At 29.0% G+C, this 21,401-nt stretch overlaps 1 protein-coding gene across 1 annotated transcript in view; it reads left to right on the top strand.

The window, feature by feature from the left end:
* Positions 1–7,092, top strand: part of GstE13 (Glutathione S transferase E13) — a 14,802-nt gene extending 7,710 nt beyond the window's left edge. The window contains exons 4-5 of the mRNA XM_075312127.1: positions 3,711–3,852; positions 6,636–7,092. Of these exons, the coding sequence (XP_075168242.1) occupies positions 3,711–3,852; positions 6,636–6,971 (478 nt within the window). The 3' untranslated portion in view covers positions 6,972–7,092. The remainder of the gene's footprint in view (positions 1–3,710; positions 3,853–6,635) is intronic.
* The last annotated feature ends 14,309 nt before the right edge of the window (positions 7,093–21,401 follow it).

Raw genomic sequence — 21,401 nt, 5'->3', positions numbered from 1 at the left:
AAAGTCAAGTTGACCTTAGTCCAAAAACATTTTCTTTCATGTTGTAATACCCATTTTTAAGTCCAATCACTTAATTATGAAGAAAAGGCGTCTTCATTGAAAAGTTTATTGACTTTGCGTGAGCGTGAGTCCTACCAAAAATATCGTGCGTGAGTATGATTTTTCAGTCGTGAGTGTGCGTGAGCGTGAGTAAACTACGTGCACACCTCTAGTTTTTAGTCGTCCTCTGTTACGCGTACTCTGAGGGTTCCAACTCAGTGTTTCATGGTTACTGTCGTCAAAAGGTTTACGGAGTGTGTGGCCGATCCATTTCTATACCCACCACCATAGAAGGTGAGGGGGGTATAATAAGTTTGTCATTGCGTTTGTAACACATCGAAATATCTATTTCCGACTATATAAAGTATGTATATATATATATATATATATATATATATATATATATATATATATATATATATATATATATATATATATAAAGTATGTATATATATATATATATATATATATATATATATATATATATATATATATATATATATATATATATATATATATATATATATATATATATATATATATATATATATATATATATATATATATATATATATATATATATATATATATATATATATATATATATATATATATATATATATATATACATATATATATATATATATATATATTCTTGATCAGGGAGAAATTCTAAGACGATATAAGCATGTCCGTCTGTTGTAATCAGGCTACAGCCTTCAATAATGATAGCCCCATTAGTCCTGAAATTTGGCACAGATTCGTTTTTTGTTTGCAGGCAGGTCAAGTTCGAAGATGGGCTATATCGGTCCAAGTTTTCATATAGTCCCCATATAAACCGACCTCCCGATTTAGGGTCTTGGGCTTATGAAAACAGTAGTTTTTATCCAATTTGCCTGAAATTGGAAATCTAAAGGACCACAAAACGGTGTGGCAAAATTAGGGTGTATCGGTCCATCTTTTGCTATAGCCCCCATATATACAGATCTCCCGATTTTACTTCTTGGGCTTCTAGAACTGTATGTACTTTCCGATTTGCCTGAAATTTGAAATCTAGAGGTATTCTAGGACCATAAAAGGGTGTGCCGAAAATGGTGCCTATCGGTCCATGTTTTGGTATAGCCCCCATATAGACCGATCTCCCGATTTTACTTCTTGGGCTTCTAGAAACTGCATTTACTATCCGATTTGCCTAGAATTTGAAATCTAAAGGTATTGTAAGACCACAAATAGGTGTCGCAAAAATGGGGGCGTATCGGCCCATCTTTTGGTATAGCCCCCATATAGACCGATCTCCCGATTTTACTTCTTGGGCTTCTAGAACTGTATTCACTTTTCGATTTGCCTGAAATTTGAAATCTAGAGGTATTTTAGGACCATAAGGAGGTGTGTCGAAAATGGTCCGTATCGGTCCATTTTTTGGTATAGCCCCCATGTAGACCAATCTCCCGATTTTACTTCTTGGGCTTCTAGAAACTGTATTTACTATCCGATTTGCCTGAAATTTGAAATTTAGAGGTATTTTAGGACCATAAAAAGGTGTGCCGTAAATGGTGCCTTTCGGTCCATGTTTCGATATAGTCCCCATATAGACCGACCTCCCGATTTTACTTCTTGGGCTTCTAGAAACTGTATTTACAATCCGATTTGCCTGAAATTGAAATCTAGAGGTATTTTAGGATCATAAATTGGTGTGTCGAAAATGGGGTATATAGGTCCATGTATTGGTATAGCCCCATGTATACAAATCTGCCGATTTAACTTCTTGGGCTTCTAAAAACAGTATTATCAATACGATTTACCTGAAATTTGAAATCTACAGATATTTTAGTACCAAAAGTTGGTGTAGCGCAAATGGCGCATATTGGTCCATCTTTTGGTATAGCCCCCATATAGACCGATCTTCCGATTTTACTTCTCGAGCGTCTAGAAACTGTATATACTGTCCCATTTGCCTGAAATTGAAAATCTAGATGTATTATGGGACCACAAATAGGTGTGTCGCAAATGGGGTGTATCGGTCAATGTTTTAGTGTAGCCCCCATATAGACCGATCTCCCGACTTTACGTCTGGGGCTTCTAAAATCCGTAGTTTTTATCCAATTTGCCTGAAATTGGAACTCTTGATGTATTTTAGGACCATCAAAAGGTGTGCCGAAAATGGTTCGTATGGGTCCATGTTTGGGTATAGCCCCCATATAGGCTGATCTGTCGACTATACTTCTTGGGCTTCTAGAATTCGTAGTTTTTACCGAATTTGTCTGAAATTGGAATTCTAGAGGTATTTGAGGCCCATTATGTTAAGAGGTGTGTCGAAAATGGTGAGTATTGGTCCATGTTCCGAATTTATTTCTAGGACTTTATTTTTATTTTTATTTCTAGGACCGAATATGGTGTGTGTCGAACCATGACACACACCATAGACCGATTTCCCGATTTAACTCCTTGGGCTTCTAGAAATCGCAGTTTTTTATCCGATTTGCTTAAAAATGTAAATATACTGGTATTTTAGACCCTCAAAAATCTGTATCGCGTTTATTTTTACCGGTCCATTTGGTAAGGCATCGATATAAACCGATTTCTCTTCTTGACGGAAACCCAAAGAAAAATATTTTCCTCCGGAATGAAATTTTAGACAAACGAAATTCCCCTGAGGGAGCCACCGTGGTGCAATGGTTAGCATGCCCGCCTTGCATACACAAGGTCGTGATTCGATTCCTGCTTCGACCGAACACCAAAAAGTTTTTCAGCGGTGGATTATCCCACCTCAGTAATGCTGGTAACATTTCTGAGGGTTTCAAAACTTCTCTAAGTGGTTTCACTGCAATGTGGAACGCCGGTCGGACTCGGATATAGAAAGTAGGTCCCTTGTCATTGAGCTTAACATGGAATCGGGCAGCACTCAGTGATAAGAGAGAAGTTCACCAATGTGGTATCACAATGGACTGAATAGTCTAAGTGAGCCTGATACATCGGGCTGCCACCTAACCTAACCTAACCTAAATTCCCCTTTCGTATAAAGTATTTTCGTTTAGAGCAAATAATCCGAATTTTTGATTAGAGATTTAAAATCCAGGCGTTATTTCATCATTTGCACCATTTCTCTAAAACTCAAATAAAAATGGTTCTTCTAAATCCAGAATCCTATTTAGTCTTCATAGGTAGAGTCTTTAAATTTATCTTCGGGAAGCGTACTGGATGAACTAATTTGGTGGTAGAATATTTGTCATCAAACCCCCTGAAATTCTATATATTATCAACTAACGCGCTACGACGAAGAGTTTTCAAAGGAAACTATTATATTTTATTCATGGTGGTGGATATTTAAGATTCGGCCCGGCCGAACTTACTACTGTATATACTTGTTTTTATTTAAGTATTGATATAACCTTTCTGGGTCAGTTGCAAAAAATCTTTATTTGAAATTGTCCTTGGCCATCAAATTTTTGAAATATCCCTCAAGCACCGATTGGTGAAAACTTGCTGTTTATTTTTGATATTCTCGTTTACTAACCAGATCTCTGATCCGTATAGTAAAACTGTCTTAAAACAGGCGTTATAAATCTTAATTAAGTTAAGGCCAACCCTGCGCATGAAATCTGCAATGTATTTTTTTTTTCACCAATTATTCTACGATGTGTAATTTCATTTTTTTACTTCTTCAATTATAGTCATGCCATTATCTGTTTCATGGTCGGCAAATATGGAAAGGACGATAAACTTTATCCTAAGGATTTGAAACAACGAGCTCATATCGATCATCGCTTACATTATGAAAATGGTGTCCTGTTTCAAGTGATTAAAGATATTGTGGTATGTAAATCCATTCGCTCCTCAATACAGTGATTAAAACTTATAAGTTATGCCAAAGTTGTAGTCGATATACAAAGAATGTATCAGTTTGTATCGTTTATAAAAAAATGGACCCAGAAAACATGACAAAATTTTCTATAGAAATAAAATTTTGACAAATTTTCCTATAGAAATAATTTCTGTATTTTCTATTTTGACAAATTTTCCTATAGAAATAATTTCTATATTTTCTATAGAAATAAAATCTTGATAAAATTTTCTATAGAATTAAAATTCTGACAAAATTTTCTATAGAAATAAAATTTTGACAAAATTTTCCATAGAAATAAAATTTTGGCAAAATGCTCTATAGAAATAACATTTTGACAAAATTTTCTATAGAAATACACTTTCGACAACATTTGCTATAAAAATACAATTTTGAAAAAATTTTCTATAGTAATAAAATTTTGACAAAATTTTCTATAGAAATAAAATTTTGAAAAAATTTCTATAGAAATAAAATTTTGACAAAATTTTCTATAGAAATAAAATTTTGACAACATTTTCTATAGAAATAAAATTTTGACAAGATTTTCTATAGAATTAAAATTTTGACAACATTTTCTATAGAAATAAAATTTTGACAAGATTTTCTATAGAATTAAAATTCTGATAAAATTTTCTATAGAATTAAAATTCTGACAAAATTTTCTATAGAAATAAAATTTTGACAAAATTTTCTATAGATATAAAATTTTGACAAATTTTCTATAGAAATAAAATCTTGTTAAAATTTTCTATATAATTAAAATTCTGGCAAAATTTTCCATAGAAATAAAATTTTGACCATATTTTCAATAGAAATAAAATTTTGACAAAATTTTCTATAAAAATAAAATTTTGACAAAATTTTCTATAGAAACAAAATTCTGACAAAATTTTCTATAGAAATAAAATTTTAACAAAATTTTCCATAGAAATAAAAGTTTGATAACATTTTCTATGGAAATAAAATTTTGACAAAATTTTCTATAGAAATAAAATTTTGACAATATTTTCTAAAGAAATAAATTTTGACAAAATTTTCTATAGAAATAAAATCTTGATGAAATTTTCTATAGAATTAAAATTCTAACAAAATTTTCTATAAAAATAAATTTTTCTATAGAAATACAATTTTGACAAAGTTTTCTATAGAAATGAAATTTTGACAACATCGTCAATAGAAATAAGCGAAGAAGATTTTCTTCTATAGAAATGTTGTCAAAAACATTTTCCATAGATATACAATTTTGACAAAATTTTTTATAGAAATAAACCCAGCCATGTGAATTCAAATCGATGATTTGACAGTGGCATAGGAAAAGAGATATGTTTGTTTAGAATTTATTTCGGCATAAGCCGGCTATCAATGTAAAACCTTTTTTCGGAGGGTTCAAGTGTGGTTTTTGGTAGGGTTTAATAAACTGCCTGAATTTATTCTGATAATTGGTTGATAGTTTTGCTGCAAGTAGAGGATGCTGATGAGGAATGTGGTAATTCCGAAACGTGCGTCCATCCAACCATCTTGCAGTCTATAGGGCTTTGCCCAAATAAATTTGACAAACATTCTTTTCCTCTGTTGGTTAAGCTACTCTTGTAGTTTAGTCAATGTATGGTTTTAAGCTGAAATAAAAAACAACAACAATGCTTAAAGAACAAAACCAAAAATAACAAAACAAAACAAATGGAGAAATGAAATTTTGGCAACATCGTCAATAGAAATAAAAGAAGAAGATTTTCTTCTCTAGAAATAACATTTTGACAACATTTTCAATAGATTTACAATTTTGACAAAATTTTCTATAGAAATAAACTTTTGACAAAATTTTCTATAGAAATAGAATTTTGACAACATTTGCAATAGAAATAAAATTTTGACAACATTTTCTATAGAAATAAAATTCTGACAAAATTTTCTATAGACAAATACAATTTTGGCAAAATTTTCTATAGAAGTAAATATTTTGATAAAAGTTTCTATAGTAATAAAATGTTGACAAAATTTTTTATAGAAATGAAAATTTGACAACATTTTCGATAGAAATAAAATTTTGACAAAATTTCCTATTGAAATAAAATTTTTACAAAATGTTCCATAAAAATAAAATTTACTATAGAAATAAAATTTTGACAAAAATTTCTATAGAAATAAAATTTTGAACAAATTTTCTATAGAAATAAAATTTTGAAAAAATTATCCATAGAAATAACATTTTGGCAAAATTTTCTATAGAAATAAAATTTTCACAAAATTTTCTATAGAAATAAAATTTTGACAAAATTTTCTATAGAAATAAAATTTTGACAAAATTTTCTATAAAAACAGAATTTGGACAAAATTTTCTATAGAAATAAAATTTTGACAAAATTTTCTATTCAAGTAAAATGTTGACAAAACTTCTATAGAAATAAAATTTTGACAAAATTTTCTACAGAAATAAAATTTTGAAAAAATTTGTATAGAAATAAAATTTGTGAGGTTTGTACACTGGGTCATTGATATCCCAACTTTTTTTATCAAATATAAAATCTATAAAGAAAATTAAAGACTCAATTCATAATTTGAATATTTTTCTTGATTAATGTTTTTAATGAAATTTTACAAGGCGTATACTTTTTTTCTGTGTAGGATACGGCCAGCCTAAATTTAACCTATTTACTTGTTGCCTCAGTAATAATAAATAACACTTACAATAAAATTGGATAGATACTTATTTTGGATATCGGTATTAATTTATTTCAATCATTATACATTGCAGGCCCGTAACATATATGGCGGTGAGGGTGACTTCAATCCCAAATCGATAGCACTATGTGAAAATGCCTATAGTTTCCTAGAAGCTTTTCTAACGAAAGGCCAATATGTAGTGGGCAATGAGATGACTTTAGCTGATGTATCCATTAATACCACACTGGTAACATTAAATCTGCTACTACCGGTTAGTGCTGAAAAATATCCCATGACTGTTGCCTGGATGGAACGTATGAAATCATTGCCCGATTATGAGGAAGTCAATATTAAGGGTGCGGAGGCTTTGTGCACACGAATCCAAAATGTAATGAAAGCCACTAAAGAAGCTGCAGCTGGAAAATAAAAATCTTATGGAAAATTTGTGATGAATTATAATTGAGAATTTATGTCATAGAATTAAGATTACACGCAAACAAAGGTATTGTTAAATAAATAAAAAAAACGGTTTTGTTTAATTGAACACATTTCATATGAATTAAAATATTTTGGTAGAAAATGGTTCATTTTGGGAAGAATAATTTGAGTATGTAAATTCCATAAGAAGTTAGCATATAACACCCAAAATGAATCATCTCCTTCCTCCAGATCTATGTTAAAGGCTATGGAGATTCGAATTAGCCAGCGATGAAACATGTGTATAATCAGACTTGTGTGGATTGGTATATGGAATTTTCTTATCAATATCAATTTCTTAAGTTCTATAGAAAATGTTGTCAAAATTTTATTTCTATAGAAAATTTTGCCTAAATATTATTTCTATAGAAAAATTTTTTCAAATTTTAGTTCTACAGAAAATTTTGTCAATATTTTATTTCTATAGAAATTTTGTCAAGATTTTATTTCTATTGAAAATTTTATTTCTATAGATAAATTTTGTCCACCTTTTTCTTCTATAAGACATTTTTTTTTTAATTTTATTTCTATAGAAATTTTTTCACATTGTATGTCTATTGAAAATTTTGCCAAAATTTAATGTCTATAGAAAATTTTGTAAAAATTTTAGTTCTACAGAAAATTTTGACAAAATTTTATTTCTACAGAAAATTTTGTCAATATTTTATTTCTATAGAAAATTTTGTCAAAATTTTATTTCTATAGAAAATTTTGTCTAAATTTTATTTCTATAGAAAATTTTGTCAAAATTTTATTTCTATAGAAAATTTTGTCAAAATTTTATTTCTATAGAAAATTTTGTCAAAATTTTATGTCTATAGAAAATTTTGTCAAAATTTTATTTTTATAGAAAATTTGTTCAAAATTTTATTTCTATAGAAAATGTTGTTAATATTTTATATATTTCTATAGAAATCTTTATATATTTCTAAAGAAATTTTTTTTTCTAAATTTTATTTCTATAGAAAATTTTGTCTAAATTTTATTTCTATAGAAAAATTTTATCTAAATTTTATTTCTATAGAAAATTTTATTAAGATTTTATTTCTATTGAAAATTTTGTCAAAATTTTATTTCTATAGAAAACATGGTCCACATTTTACTTCTATAGGACATTTTTTTAAATTTTATTTCTATAGAATTTTTTTTTAAATTATATTTCTATTGAAAATTTTGTCAACATTTTATTTCAATTGAAAAAATTGTCAAAATTGTATTTCTACAGAAATTTTTTTCAAATTTTATTTCTATCGAAAAATTTTTCAAATTTTATTTCCATAGAAAAAATTTCAAGTTTTATTTCCATAGAAAATTTTGTCAAAGTTTTATTTCTATAGAAAATTTTGTCAAAATTTTAGTTCTACAGAAAATTTTGTCAAAATTTTATTTCTACAGAAAATTTTGTCAATATTTTATTTCTATAGAAAATTTTGTCAAAATTTTATTTCTATAGAAATTTTGTCTAAAGTTTATTTCTATAGAAATTTTTGTCTAAATTTTATTTATATAGAAAATTTTGTCAAAATTTTATTTCTATAGAAAATGTTGTCAATATTTTATATATTTCTATAGAAAATTTTATATATTTCTATAGAAAATTTTATCTAAATTTTATTTCTATAGAAATTTTTGTGAAAATTTTATATATGTCTATAGAAAATTTTGTCTAAATTTTATTTCTATAGAAAATTTTATCAAAATTTTATTTCTATAGAAAATTTTGTTAAAATTTTATTTCTATAGAAAATTTTGTTAAGATTTTATTTCTATTGAAAATTTTGTCAAAATTTTATTTCTATAGAAAACTTTGTCCACATTTTACTTCTATAGGACATTTTTTTAAATTTTATTTCTATAGAAATTTTTTTCAAATTTTATTTCTATAGAAAATTTTGTCAAAATTTTATTTCTATAGAAAATTTTGTCAAAATTTTATTTCTATAGAAAATTTTGTCAAAATTTTATTTCTATAGAAAATTTTGTCAAAATTTTATTTCTATAGAAAATTTTGTCAACATTTTATTTCTATAGAAAATTTTGTCAAAATTTAATTTCTATGGAAATTTTGTCTAAAGTTTATTTCTATAGAAATTTTTGTCCAAATTTTATTTCTATAGAAAATTTTGTCAAAATTTTATTTCTATAGAAAATTTTGTCAATATTTTATTTCTATAGAAAAAATTTTCTAATTTTATTTCTATAGAAAACTTTGTCCACATTTTACTTCTATAGGACATTTTTTTAAATTTTATTTCTATAGAAATTTTTTCAAATTTTATTTCTATAGAAAATTTTGTCAAAATTTTATTTCTATAGAAAATTTTGTCAAAATTTTATTTCAATAGAAAATTTTGTCAAAATTTTATTTCTATAGAAAATTTTCTCAAAATTTTATTTCTATAGAAAATTTTGTCAAAATGTTAGTTCTATAGAAAATGTTGTCAAAATTTTATTTCTATAGAAAAAATTTTCAAATTTTATTTCTGTAGAAAAAAATTTCAAATTTTATTTCCACAGAAGATTTTGTCAAAATTTTATTTCTATAGAAAATTTTTATGTCTATAGAAAATTTTGTCAAAATTGTATTTCTATAGAAAATGTTGTCAATATTTTATATATTTCTATAGAAAATTTTGTCAAAATTTTATTTCTATAGAAGATTTTATCAAAATTTTATTTCTATAGAAAATTTTGTCAAAATTTTATTTCTATAAAAATTTTGTCAAAATTTTATTTCTATAGAAAATTTTGTCAAAATTTTATTTCTATAGAAAACTTTATCAAAGTTTTGTCAAAATTTTGTCAAAATTTTATTTATATAGAAAATTCTGTCAAAATTTTGTCTAAATTTTATTTCTATAGAAGACGTTGTCAAAATTTTATTTCTATAGAAAATTTTGTCGAAATTTTATTTCTATTGAAAATTTTCTCAAAATTTTATTTCTATAGAAAATTTTGTCAAAATTTTATTTCTATAGAAAATTTTGTCAAAATTTTATTTCTATAGAAAATTTTGTCAAAATTTTATTTCTATAGAAAATTTTGTCAAAATTTTATTTCTATAGAAAATTTTGTCAAAATTTTATTTCTATAGAAAAAATTTTCACATTTTATTTCTGTAGAAAAAATTTTCAAATTTTTGTCAAAATTAGATTTTGTCAAAATTTTATTTCTATAGAAAAATTTTATTTCTATAGCAAATTTTATCAAAATTTTATTTCTATACAAAATTTTGTCAAAATTTTATTTCTATAGAATAATTTTTCAAATTTTATTTCCATAGAAAAATTTTTCAAATTTTATTTGCATAGCAGATTTTGTCAAAATTTTTATTTCTATAGAAAATTTTGTCAAAATTTTATTTCTATAGAAAATTTTGTCAAAATTTTATTTCTATAGAAAATTTTGTCAAAATTTTATTTCTATTGAAAGTTTGGTCAAAATTTTATTTCTATAGAAAATTTTGTCAAAATTTTATTTCTATAGAAAATTTTGCCATAATTTTATTTCTATTGAAAATTTGGTCAAAATTTTATTTCTATAGAAAATTTGTCAAAATTTTATTTCTATTGAAAGTTTGGTCAAAATTTTATTTCTATAGAAAATTTTGTCAAAATTTTATTTCTATTGAAAGTTTGGTCAAAATTTTATTTCTATAGAAAATTTTGTCAAAATTTTATTTCTATAGAAAATTTTGTCAAAATTTTATTTCTATAGAAAATTTTGCCATAATTTTATTTCTATTGAAAATTTGGTCAAAATTTTATTTCTATAGAAAATTTGTCAAAATTTTATTTCTATTGAAAGTTTGGTCAAAATTTTATTTCTATAGAAAATTTTGTCAAAATTTTATTTCTATACAAAATTTTGTCAAAATTTTATTTCTATAGAATAATTTTTCAAATTTTATTTCCATAGAAAAATTTTTCAAATTTTATTTGCATAGCAGATTTTGTCAAAATTTTTATTTCTATAGCAAATTTTGTCAAAATTTTATTTCTATAGAAAATTTTGTCATAATTTTTATTTCTATTTTTATTTCTATAGAAAATTTTGTCAAAATTTTATTTATATAGAAAATTTTGTCAACATTTTATTTCTATAGAAAATTTTGTCAAAATTTAATTTCTATGGAAATTTTGTCTAAAGTTTATTTCTATAGAAATTTTTGTCCAAATTTTATTTCTATAGAAAATTTTGTCAAAATTTTATTTCTATAGAAAATTTTGTCAATATTTTATTTCTATAGAAAAAATTTTCTAATTTTATTTCTATAGAAAACTTTGTCCACATTTTACTTCTATAGGACATTTTTTTAAATTTTATTTCTATAGAAATTTTTTCAAATTTTATTTCTATAGAAAATTTTGTCAAAATTTTATTTCTATAGAAAATTTTGTCAAAATTTTATTTCAATAGAAAATTTTGTCAAAATTTTATTTCTATAGAAAATTTTCTCAAAATTTTATTTCTATAGAAAATTTTGTCAAAATGTTAGTTCTATAGAAAATGTTGTCAAAATTTTATTTCTATAGAAAAAATTTTCAAATTTTATTTCTGTAGAAAAAAATTTCAAATTTTATTTCCACAGAAGATTTTGTCAAAATTTTATTTCTATAGAAAATTTTTATGTCTATAGAAAATTTTGTCAAAATTTTATTTCTATAGAAAATGTTGTCAATATTTTATATATTTCTATAGAAAATTTTGTCAAAATTTTATTTCTATAGAAGATTTTATCAAAATTTTATTTCTATAGAAAATTTTGTCAAAATTTTATTTCTATAAAAATTTTGTCAACATTTTATTTCTATAGAAAATTTTGTCAAAATTTTATTTCTATAGAAAACTTTATCAAAGTTTTGTCAAAATTTTGTCAAAATTTTATTTCTATAGAAAATTCTGTCAAAATTTTGTCTAAATTTTATTTCTATAGAAGACGTTGTCAAAATTTTATTTCTATAGAAAATTTTGTCGAAATTTTATTTCTATTGAAAATTTTCTCAAAATTTTATTTCTATAGAAACTTTTGTCAAAATTTTATTTCTATAGAAAATTTTGTCAAAATTTTATTTCTATAGAAAATTTTGTCAAAATTTTATTTCTATAGAAAATTTTGTCAAAATTTTATTTCTATAGAAAAAATTTTCACATTTTATTTCTGTAGAAAAAATTTTCAAATTTTTGTCAAAATTAGATTTTGTCAAAATTTTATTTCTATAGAAAAATTTTATTTCTATAGCAAATTTTGTCAAAATTTTATTTCTATACAAAATTTTGTCAAAATTTTATTTCTATAGAATAATTTTTCAAATTTTATTTCCATAGAAAAATTTTTCAAATTTTATTTGCATAGCAGATTTTGTCAAAATTTTTATTTCTATAGAAAATTTTGTCAAAATTTTATTTCTATAGAAAATTTTGTCAAAATTTTATTTCTATAGAAAATTTTGTCAAAATTTTATTTCTATTGAAAGTTTGGTCAAAATTTTATTTCTATAGAAAATTTTGTCAAAATTTTATTTCTATAGAAAATTTTGCCATAATTTTATTTCTATTGAAAATTTGGTCAAAATTTTATTTCTATAGAAAATTTGTCAAAATTTTATTTCTATTGAAAGTTTGGTCAAAATTTTATTTCTATAGAAAATTTTGTCAAAATTTTATTTCTATACAAAATTTTGTCAAAATTTTATTTCTATAGAATAATTTTTCAAATTTTATTTCCATAGAAAAATTTTTCAAATTTTATTTGCATAGCAGATTTTGTCAAAATTTTTATTTCTATAGCAAATTTTGTCAAAATTTTATTTCTATAGAAAATTTTGTCATAATTTTATTTCTATTGAAATTTTGGTCAAAATTTTATTTCTATAGAAAATTTGTCAAAATTTTATTTCTATTGAAAGTTTGGTCAAAATTTTATTTCTATAGAAAATTTTGTCAAAATTTTATTTCTATAGAACATTTTGTCAAAATTTTATTTCTATAGAAAATGTTGTCAAAATTTTATTTCTATAGAAAATTTTGTCAAAAGTTTATTTCTATAGAAAATCTTCTCAAAATTTTATTTCTTAGAAATTTTTCTCAAAATTTTATTTCTATAGTAAATTTTGTCAAAATTTTATTTCTACTGTAAATTTTGTCAAAATTTTACTTCTATAGAAAATTTTGTCAAAATTTTATTTCTATAGAAAATTTTGTCAAAATTGTATTTCTATAGAAAATTTTGTCAAAATTGTATTTCTATAGTTAATTTTATCAAAATTTTATTTCTATAGAAAATTTTGTCTAAATTTTATTTCTATAGAAGACGTTGTCAAAATTTTATTTCGATAGAAAATTTTGTCGAAATTTTATTTCTATAGAAAATTCTGCAAAATCTATCAGAACAAAATCTACCAAGAATTCTAGTAACCTACCAAACAGTAAAAATCTACCATTTTTGGTAGCATTCTACTAACTGTGACAACCGTGCTTCCATGTCCAACCGCAGGTTGGATCAACTTTCTCTACAAAAAAAAAAAATAGAAACAAAACTTTGATTAAAAAAAAATATATATTAAAGAAAAAAATTAAATAAACAATAAACTTTTTACTTACTCTTGCATTGCATCAATCATTTTCGTGATTAGAAAATGATGATCTCTAGTGTTAGCAGCTTTGTTTTTATGACCGCGATGCCAATATGATACAGAGCAACGATGCATTTCCGAACAGGACCAGGAGTAGACGGTCATCCACAATCGAATAGCTTGGGGTGTGGTAACAATTGCCCATGGCAAGATATCTTGAAACTTCTTAATATTGTCTCCTAAATTGTCCATATGGAGTCTATATTAGAGAAAACAAGGAGATTAAATACCTACTTAAGCCACTATACTTAAGCTATGCATGGTTTTTGGACGGCATACACTTACCAAATTTCAATCGGTTCGCATGAACTCTGTTCCCCTATGAGACTCTAGAAATCAAATATGGCAACCGGTTTATATGCGGGCTACAAGTAACTATGGACCGATACGAAGAATTTTTTGAATGGTTTCTAAAAGACGTATACTGATATCAACCGGTTTGAATGAACTTTGCTCTTCCAGGAGGCTCTAGAAATCAAACCTGGGGCTAGGTTTTGATGGAAGTTATATAAAATATGGCATCGACATGGACCATATACTACATTTCAAGATATGGACTAATTTTGACATGATTCTTAGAAAACATATATTGACATCACGAACCATTTATCAATTGGATCGCATGAAATTTGTTCCTCTAATAGGCTTCAGGAATCAAATCTGGGGATCGTTTATAAGGCATTTATTGACATCACGTACCAAATATTAGCCAAATCGGACGAAAGCCAGATCTAGGATGAAGGCTATATAAAATTATTGCCCAATTGGATTAATTTTGACAGGGTTTTTAGGAAGTATATACTGTCATCGCGCACTAAATATCAACCGGATCGAATGAAATTTACTTTTCCAGGAGGCTCCAGAAGTCAAATCTGGGAATCGGTATATATAGGGACTATACGTAAATGTGATCCAATATGGCCGATTTGCAAATCCATTCGATTTGCGCGTATGATCCCGAAATTAAACCGCAATCGAAAGTTTGACACCTGAAGAAGCGGTTAATGCAGATATTTGTTCAAACGCATATAAAAGTTTATAGATCTTAATGGGAAATATTTTGAAAAACAATAAAGCCATTTTCCATAATTAACATTCCTCTTAGTTCAACCGGATCGGATGAAGAAGTCAAATCTGAGTTCATATGGGAGCTATATATAAATATAGATCGATATGGACTAATTTTGGCATGATTGTTATGAAGCCTACACTGACATCGTGTACCAAATATCAAACGGATCGAATAAAATTTGCTCCTCGAAGAGCCTCCCTAAATCACACCTGAGATCGGTTTCTATGGGGCCTATATTAGGACCAATATGGACCAATTTTTGTATGACGTTAGAAGGCATTTATTGACATCAAATATGAATCGAATCGGACGAAATGTTCTCCTCCAAGAGGCTCCGCAAGCCAAATCTAGGGATCCACCGTGGTGCAATGGTTAGCATGACCGCCTTGCATACACAAGGTCGTGGGTTCGATTCCTGCTACGACCGAACACCAAAAAGTTTTCCAGCGGTGGATTATCCCACCTCAGTAATGCTGGTGACATTTCTGAGGGTTTCAAAGCTTCTCTAAGTGGTTTCACTGGAATGTGGAACGCCGTTCGGACTCGGCTATAAAAAGGAGGTCCCTTGTCATTGAGCTAAACATGGAATCGGGCAGCACTCAGTGATAAGAGAGAAATTCACCACTGTGGTATCACAATGGACTGAATAGTCTAAGTGAGCCTGATACACCTAACCTAACCTAACCTAGGGATCGTTTTATATGGAGACTATTCCCCATGTTGCGATATTCAGAATCGCAAGTCGCAAGATTTCAGTTGTCTTATAAAGAAAAACATTGAGATACTATCGGACTTAAATTCAATTCGTTTTTGGACTTCTTATTAAGGAGAACTGTCAAAATTTAAATTAGGGTTAAGAAAATATCGCCAAACGAAAATTTTACGATTTGCGATTCCGAATAACGAAAAATACCCCTATATAAACTTACAGACCGATATGCATCGGATGAAATTTACTTTTCGGGGAGGCTCCAGAAGTGAAATGTGGGTATCGATTTATATGGAGGCTATAGCTAAGAGTGGTCCAATATGGCCCATTTGCAATATTATCCGACTTACATCAATAACAGCTACTTGTGCCAAGTTTAAAATCGATAACTTGTTTCGTTCGGAAGTTAGTGTGATTCCTGCCGGAACTGACGGAATGATGGACAGAAATATTAATATCGATTTAGAATTTCACAACGACCCAAAATAAATATATTTTATGGAGTCTGAGATCAATATTTCGATGCGTTATAAACGGAATGATAAATATAGATACAAAACAAATAAGAAAAGTCTAAATTCGGGAGGGGCCGACTATATTATACCCTGCACCACTTTGTAGATCTAGATTTTCGAAACCACATCCGACAAATGTGTTGGGGGTTATATATAAAGGTTTGTCCCAAATACATACATTTAAATATCACTCGATCTGGACAGAATTTGATAGACTTCTACAAAATCTATAGACCCAAAATGTAAGTCGGCTAATACACTAGGGTGGAACACAATGTTAGTAAAAAAATATGGGAAACATTTAAATCTGAAGCAATTTTAAGGAAACTTCGCAAAAGTTTATTTATGATTTATCGATCGATATATATGTATTAGAAATTTAGGAAAATTAGAGTCATTTTTACAACTTTTCGAATACGCAGTGGCGGTTTTACAAGGAAAATGTTGGTATTTTGACCATTTTTGTCGAAATCAGAAAAACATATATATGGGAGCTATATCTAAATCTGAACCGATTTCCAAATTTTGCACGCATAGCTACAATGCTAATTCTACTCCCTGTGGAAAATTTCAACTAAATCGGAGTTAAATATTGGCTTCTGTGGTCATATGAGTGTAAATCGGGCGAAAGCTATATATGGGAGCTATATCTAAATCTGAACCGATTTCAACCAAATTTGGCACGCATAGCTACAATGCTAATAGGGTGGAACACAATGTTAGTAAAAAAAATATGGGAAACATTTAAATCTGAAGCAATTTTAAGGAAACTTCGCAAAAGTTTATTTATGATTTATCGATCGATATATATGTATTAGAAATTTAGGAAAATTAGAGTCATTTTTACAACTTTTCGAATACGCAGTGGCGGTTTTACAAGGAAAATGTTGGTATTTTGACCATTTTTGTCGAAATCAGAAAAACATATATATGGGAGCTATATCTAAATCTGAACCGATTTCAACCAAATTTGGCACGCATAGCTATAATACTAATTCTACTCCCTGTGCAAAATTTCAACTAAATCGGAGTTAAAAATTGGCCTCTGTGATCATATGAGTGTAAATCGGGCGAAAGCTATATATGGGAGATATATCTAAATCTGAACTGATTTCAACCAAATTTGGCACGCATAGCTAAAGGGTGATTTGTTAAGAGCTTGATAACTTTTTTTTTAAAAAAAACGCATAAAATTTGCAAAATCTCATCGGTTCTTTATTTGAAACGTTAGATTGGTCCATGACATTTACTTTTTGAAGATAATTTCATTTAAATGTTGACCGCGGCTGCGTCTTAGGTGGTCCATTCGGAAAGTCCAATTTTGGGCAACTTTTTCGAGCATTTCGGCCGGAATAGCCCGAATTTCTTCGGAAATGTTGTCTTCCAAAGCTGGAATAGTTGCTGGCTTATTTCTGTAGACTTTAGACTTGACGTAGCCCCACAAAAAATAGTCTAAAGGCGTCAAATCGCATGATCTTGGTGGCCAACTTACCGGTCCATTTCTTGAGATGAATTGTTCTCCGAAGTTTTCCCTCAAATTGGCTATAGAATCGCGAGCTGTGTGGCATGTAGCGCCATCTTGTTGAAACCACATGTCAACCAAGTTCAGTTCTTCCATTTTTGGCAACAAAAAGTTTGTTAGCATCGAACGATAGCGATCGCCATTCACCGTAACGTTGCGTCCAACAGCATCTTTGAAAAAATACGGTCCAATGATTCCACCAGCGTACAAACCACACCAAACAGTGCATTTTTCGGAATGCATGGGCAGTTCTTGAACGGCTTCTGGTTGCTCTTCACTCCAAATGCGGCAATTTTGCTTATTTACGTAGCCATTCAACCAGAAATGAGCCTCATCGCTGAACAAAATTTGTCGATAAAAAAGCGGATTTTCTGCCACTGATTTTGGTAATAAAATTCAATGATTTGCAAGCGTTGCTCGTTAGTAAGTCTATTCATGATGAAATGTCAAAGCATACTGAGCATCTTTCTCTTTGACACCATGTCTGAAATCCCACGTGATCTGTCAAATACTAATGCATGAAAATCCTAACCTCAAAAGAATCACCCTTTACAATGCTAATTCTACTCCCTGTGCAAAATCTCAATTAAATCGGAGTAAAATATTGGCCACTGTGGTCATATGAGTGTAAATCGGGCGAAAGATATATATGGGAGCTATATCTAAATCTGAACCGATTTCAATAAAATTTGGCACGTATAGCTATAATGCTAATTCTACTCTCTGTGCAAAATTTCAACTAAATCGGAGTTAAAAATTGGCCTCTGTGGTCATATGAGTGTAAATCGGCCGAAAGCTATATATGGGAGCTTTATCTAAATCTGAACCGATATCAACGCACGCATAGCAATAATGCTAGTTCTACGCCCTGTGCAATATTTCAACCAAATTGGGGTAAAACTCTGACTTCTGGGGCCATATAAGTCCATATCGGGCGAAATATATATATATAGGAGCTATATCTAAATCTGAACCGATTTCTTCCAAAATCAATAGGGTTCTATTCCGTGGCAAAACACATACTTGTGCCAAATTTGAAGTCGATTGGACTAAAACTGCCAACTAGACTTTGATTACAAAAATGTGTTCACGGACAGACGGACATGGCTATATCGACTCAGGAGCCCACCCTGAGCATTTTTGCCAAGCTTAGGTTAGGTTAAAGTGGCAGCCCGATTAAATTTCAGGCTCACTTAGACTATTCAGTCCATTGTAATACCACATTTAACTAAAAGTACCTATTACATATGGGCACTTCTAGTCTTAACCACTGAACCTTCTCTATTATTAACGTTTGTGGAACCAACCAGATTGCTCCAAAAACATTAGCAGACTGCTTAATTTAACATTTTCCAGGTCCGCCAGTAATCTGAAGCTATATACCCCTAAAATTTGCTTACGCCTTACACAAAATGCAGGACAATCACACAAGAGGTGTTTTATTGATTCCTTTTCCTCCGCATCATGACAGCTCATACAATAGTCATTATACTTCGCACCAATAGTTTTTGCAAAATCGCCTATCAGGCAGCGACCCGTTATAGCAGATATCAGGAGTGCTATCTGACGCCTTGAGAACACAAGCATATCTAGTGTGCGGTTTAAGTTTAAATGGGGCCATATTTGCTTGGTGTCGTTACAACCCTTGCAATTCTCCCATCGAATATTGGCCATCATAACAGCCTTCTCACGCAGTAAGAGCTTGCAGGTGGCCAGAGGCATACCAACAGATTCTAGTTCCCCTGGAATATGTAAGGTAGTTCCTAGCTTTGCTAACACATCCGCTTCACAGTTCCCCGGTATGTTCCTATGGCCAGGCACCCATATTAGGTGAATATTGTACTGCTCAGCAGGGTTGGCCTGTCACAAACTGTGGCTTTTGCGACATACATTTGCGACGGTATAATACGTATTTCGCAAAAGTCGTAAACCTACTGTAGAAAACCAAATTTTGAATAGAATAAAACATTTTTTAATTTAGTTTGACAGCATTCGCTGTGAGTTTCTGCAGAAATTTGTGAAAGTTTTCTCATGGTCAAGCCTATTTTGGTGAGTTGGTGAGTGTGCAAAATACCTTGGGGTTATATTGGACAGGAGACTGAACTTAAAGCTAAGAAAGGAGGAGAAAATCCACGGTAACCCTGTACTCGTGCAAAAGGCAATAGGGAAAATGTGGGGACTAAAACCGAAAATTGTGAACATTCCTAAGAATTGAAACTTCTTTGCACATACCATCGTCTTGGATATCATCGAATTCGCTGCCTAGCTGACGCGACTAAAGTATTTTCAGTTTGCGACTTTTGTTACTTTTTCTACATTTACGACGCGTATGTGACGTTTACGACGTTTACAACTTTGCGACAGTCGCAAACCTTACAAAGTTTGATACAGACCACCTCTGCTGCTCAGCCATCTCGTTGAGAGATTTGCGGCAGTCTATGGCCGTTTTCGAGTTAAGGAACACAGAGTCCAAGGATTTTATTGCATGTTAACTGTCTGAGTATATATTAATGCCAATATTTGTTGGAACATTACTTCTCAGCCAATTCACCACCTCTCTTATTGCCAATATTTCAGCCTGAAAAACACTACAGTGATTAGGTAATCTTTTCGCTATTCGAATTTCCAAATCTTTAGAATATACTCCGAACCCCACTTGTCCATTCAAATTGGAGCCATCAGTATAGAAATCTATATATCTTTTATTCCCCGGAGTCTGTGTACACCACGCCTCACTGTTGGGAATTAGAGTCTCAAACTTTTTGTCGAAAAGTGGAGTCGCCAAAGTGTATATAAAGGTTTGTCTCAAACACATACATTTAAATATCACTCGATCTGGACAGAATTTGATAGACTTTTACAAAATCTATAGACTCAAGATTTAAGTCGGCTAATGCACTAGGGTGTAACACAATGTTAGTAAAAAAAATATGGGAAACATTTAAATCTGAAGCAATTTTAAGGAAACTTCGCAAAAGTTTATTTATGATTTATCGCTCGATATATATGTATTAGAAGTTTAGGAAAATTAGAGTCATTTTTACAACTTTTCGACTACGCAGTGGCGATTTTACGCGGAAAATGTTGGTATTTTGACCATTTTTCTCGAAATCAGAAAAACATGTATATGGGAGCTATATCTAAATCTGAACCAATTTCAACCAAATTTGGCACGTATAGCTATTATGCTAATTCTACTCCCTGTGAAAAATTTCAACTAAATCGGAGTTAAAAATTGGCCTCTGTGATCATATGAGTGTAAATCGGGCGAAAGCTATATATGGGAGATATATCTAAATCTGAACTGATTTCAACCAAATTTGGCACGCATAGCTAAAGGGTGATTTGTTAAGAGCTTGATAACTTTTTTTTTAAAAAAAACGCATAAAATTTGCAAAATCTCATCGGTTCTTTATTTGAAACGTTAGATTGGTCCATGACATTTACTTTTTGAAGATAATTTCATTTAAATGTTGACCGCGGCTGCGTCTTAGGTGGTCCATTCGGAAAGTCCAATTTTGGGCAACTTTTTCGAGCATTTCGGCCGGAATAGCCCGAATTTCTTCGGAAATGTTGTCTTCCAAAGCTGGAATAGTTGCTGGCTTATTTCTGTAGACTTTAGACTTGACGTAGCCCCACAAAAAATAGTCTAAAGGCGTCAAATCGCATGATCTTGGTGGCCAACTTACCGGTCCATTTCTTGAGATGAATTGTTCTCCGAAGTTTTCCCTCAAATTGGCTATAGAATCGCGAGCTGTGTGGCATGTAGCGCCATCTTGTTGAAACCACATGTCAACCAAGTTCAGTTCTTCCATTTTTGGCAACAAAAAGTTTGTTAGCATCGAACGATAGCGATCGCCATTCACCGTAACGTTGCGTCCAACAGCATCTTTGAAAAAATACGGTCCAATGATTCCACCAGCGTAC

The sequence above is a fragment of the Haematobia irritans genome, chromosome 5 (genome assembly GCF_050003625.1).
Source record: "Haematobia irritans isolate KBUSLIRL chromosome 5, ASM5000362v1, whole genome shotgun sequence".
Taxonomy (NCBI): domain Eukaryota; kingdom Metazoa; phylum Arthropoda; class Insecta; order Diptera; family Muscidae; genus Haematobia; species Haematobia irritans.
The sequence above is the reverse complement of the archived record's forward strand: the minus strand, read 5'-3'. Positions and strand labels throughout refer to the sequence as shown.